Consider the following 3,273-nt stretch of genomic DNA (forward strand, 5'->3'; position numbering starts at 1 on the left):
AATTTTTAATATATATATATATATATATATTTTTTTTTTTTAGGAGAAGAAACGAATGCATCAGATCAACAGAATGAACCCCAGTTAGGCCTGAAAGACCAGCAGGTTCTAGATGTAAAGAGCTATGCGCGTCTTTTTTCAAAAGCATTGAGACTTTGAGAGTTCATTTAGCAGAAAAGGGGATGGAGCTGAGCTCATATGGGATAAGGTTCGTTTTGACAATGTGTGGCAAGTACTTACATATCAAAAGTGTGTTTTAGTTCTTGAGGTGTAATACAAGCTAGTCATTTTTTGAATATTTACTAGATTTTGAGGAAATATATTGAATTTGGCTTGGATATTTTCAGCTCTAATTGCTGTATGGAGCTGAATTTTCTGTACATGAATTCAAGCAGTATCATAAAACTTCATTTGGGATTCTAGTGATGTATTCAGGGTTTATAATTATGTTGAGTAGAAAAATAATGTGAATATATTAAAGTGAAATGTTTCTTGTGTAGTGTAGATGTGTTCATAGAAGTCATAAAATCATTTGGAGAAAACATCTCATTGGCCTGATTTGCCCTTGAAAGTAGTAAGATTGTCTTTGAATTGAAATAGTTGTAACTGTTTCAGAGGTCTGAAAGAGCTCTTGCTATAAAAATGAGATGTAATTATTCTTAGATGTTAAAATCATATTTAATACTACTCTGCAGTTATGTCATATTTTGAGATTTGATATTATGAACTAATCTTACTTGTGATCAGTATTATCTATGGCTAAAAGTGTTTTATCTCATAAAAGTTTGTATGTTCCTATGATGGTAAAGATTAGTCATGGGTCTTAAGGCATAAAGGCCAATTTTAGAAACCTGAGAAAAATTTGTGTGTACAGATTTTGAAACTGGTTGAATCGGACATCTAAATACACTAAAATGAAGCTAGTATATTTAGATTCTTGGGATTCTTATAAACATTAGTCTCTTGGGTTTTGTGATATTTAAAGAGTAACTTTTCATATTTTCATTGTTATTGTTATGCTAGTGATTTGGGAAGTTTTCGTTAGTGCGCAGAGGCTAAATAAAGAGCCCTCGGAATGGGAATTGTTATCCTCTTGAGTAAAGTCCACATGGAATGGGTGTGATAAGACAGCTGCCTAGGGAAGACACTGTGTTGAGTATTCAGTATTCTTAGTCCTCACCACACCTTATGACATATGGATATAATTTCTCATATTTAATAGATTAAGGGATTTTGAGTCAGGGAATTTGACTTGCCTGAGGATTCACAGCGAACCAATAAGTACGTAAAGAACTATGCTATCAGTGTTTTTTCTTCTGTTCTGTGATGCCTCTGAATTTTAGACCAGGGTAGTATCTTCTCAGTTCAAAGCAGGAAGCCTTGCTGAAATCTAGAGACTAGGATATAGTCTCAGAAAAAATATAAATCGTTAACGGGAAAAACTTGTATTGCCTTATCTGAAGAAACAGCATATATGAGAGAGAGGTGCATATGAAGAAAGTTTGGCAAAGGGGAGCTAAAAGAGTCATCCAGGTTTTCTGAAGTGTTAATGAAACAGCTTTTTTTTTTTTTTTTTTTTGAGAGGGAGTCTCGCTCTGCCCCCCAGTCTGGAGTGCAGTGGCCGGATCTCAGCTCACTGCAAGCTCCGCCTCCCGGGTTCACGCCATTCTCCTGCCTCAGCCTCCCGAGTAGCTGGGACTACAGGCGCCCGCCACCTTGCCCAGCTAATGTTTTTGTATTTTTTAGTAGAGACGCGGTTTCACCGTGTTAGCCAGGATGGTCTCGATCTCCTGACCTCGTGATCCGCCCGTTTTGGCCTCCCAAAGGGCTGGGATTACAGGCTTGAGCCACCGCGCCCGGCCGAAACAGCTTTTTTAAATTGAGACAGGGTCTCACTCTGTCACCTAGGCTGGAGTGCAGTGACACTATCTTGGCTCACTGCAGCCTCTGTGTCCCGGGTTCAGGCGATCCCGCCACCTCAGGCTCCCGAGTACCTGGGACGACTTTAGCTGTGCGCCACCATGCCTGGCTAATTTTTTGTATTTTTGGTGGAGATGGTGTTTTGCCGTGTTGCCTGGGCTGGTCACAAATTCCTGAGCTCAGGCAATCTGCTTGCCTCAACCTACTAAATTGCTTGAGACTACAGGTGTTAGCCACCATGCCCAGCCTGAAACAGTTTTCTTAAATGACCCATCTTTTGGCCCAGATTCTGTGTGTGTCCAGCAACCTTCTCATTACTAATGAATGGACCCAGGAAAGGGTTGCCATTGTCAGTGAGTAGATTGAGGTTCTGGTGTACAACCTGAGTCTCCGGTGCCTTTGTTTAGGCTGGAGTGAGTTCCTAGAAGCTGATGGTTTTTGGTGTTCTTATCAGACTCATTATTGAACCAGAGGAGCTGATGATGAGACCCCGCCCCCTATTTAGCCCACCTCCATGCTACTGTGAGGTCCTAGCTCATCAGCACCCTCTTGTTCTAGTTGAAAGTCTACAGTGTTACAAACACATGAAAGTATTGGTTCTGAAAGTAATGCTTCAAAATAGTAAATTTGTGGAGAAACTTGTTAAATTGTTTAAATTATTGGCAGGATGACCCATCTGCAATGGATTTTGTCACCTCTGCTGCAAACCTCAGGATGCATATTTTCAGTATGAATATGAAGAGTAGATTTGATATCAAGTGTAAGTTATTTGTACTAAAGTTGTATCACTAAAACCTTGAAGTTGTTTTTTTAAGCAGCAAAACATACTCATCCTTTTTTTTTTTCCAGCAATGGCAGGGAACATTATTCCTGCTATTGCTACTACTAATGCAGTGATTGCTGGGTTGATAGTATTGGAAGGATTGAAGATTTTATCAGGAAAAATAGACCAGTGCAGAACAGTGAGTATTTCTGTTTGCATTTATATTCAACCCCTTTAAAAAATCATTAATAAAAAGTACATTAAACAGATAATTTTTAAAATGAAAACAATAGGCCGGGCGTGGTGGCTCAAGCCTGTAATCCCAGCACTTTGGGAGGCTGAGACGGGCGGATCACGAGGTCAGGAGATCAAGACCATCCTGGCTAACACGGTGAAACCCCATCTCTACTAAAATACAACAACAAAACAAAACTAGCCGGGCGAGGTGGCGGGCGCCTGTAGTCCCAGCTACTCGGGAGGCTGAGGCAGGAGAATGGCGTGAACCCAGGAGGCGGAGCTTGCAGTGAGCTGAGATCCAGCCACTGCACTCCAGCCTGGGCGACAGAGTGAGACTCTGTCTCAGAAAAAAA

The 3,273-nt window shown here is 40.6% G+C and overlaps 1 protein-coding gene across 1 annotated transcript in view; it reads left to right on the forward strand.

Annotated features, from left to right (window-relative positions):
* The window catches only part of UBA2 (ubiquitin like modifier activating enzyme 2), a 57,924-nt gene that overhangs the window by 37,869 nt on the left and 16,782 nt on the right, over window positions 1–3,273 (forward strand). The window contains 5 exon segments of the mRNA XM_017847872.1: window positions 44–136; window positions 139–171; window positions 174–208; window positions 2,587–2,680; window positions 2,770–2,882. Coding sequence (XP_017703361.1) covers window positions 44–136; window positions 139–171; window positions 174–208; window positions 2,587–2,680; window positions 2,770–2,882 — 368 coding nt within the window.

The sequence above is a fragment of the Rhinopithecus bieti genome, unplaced genomic scaffold, assembly GCF_001698545.2.
Source record: "Rhinopithecus bieti isolate Rb0 unplaced genomic scaffold, ASM169854v2 scaffold_30337, whole genome shotgun sequence".
Lineage (NCBI taxonomy): Eukaryota > Metazoa > Chordata > Mammalia > Primates > Cercopithecidae > Rhinopithecus > Rhinopithecus bieti.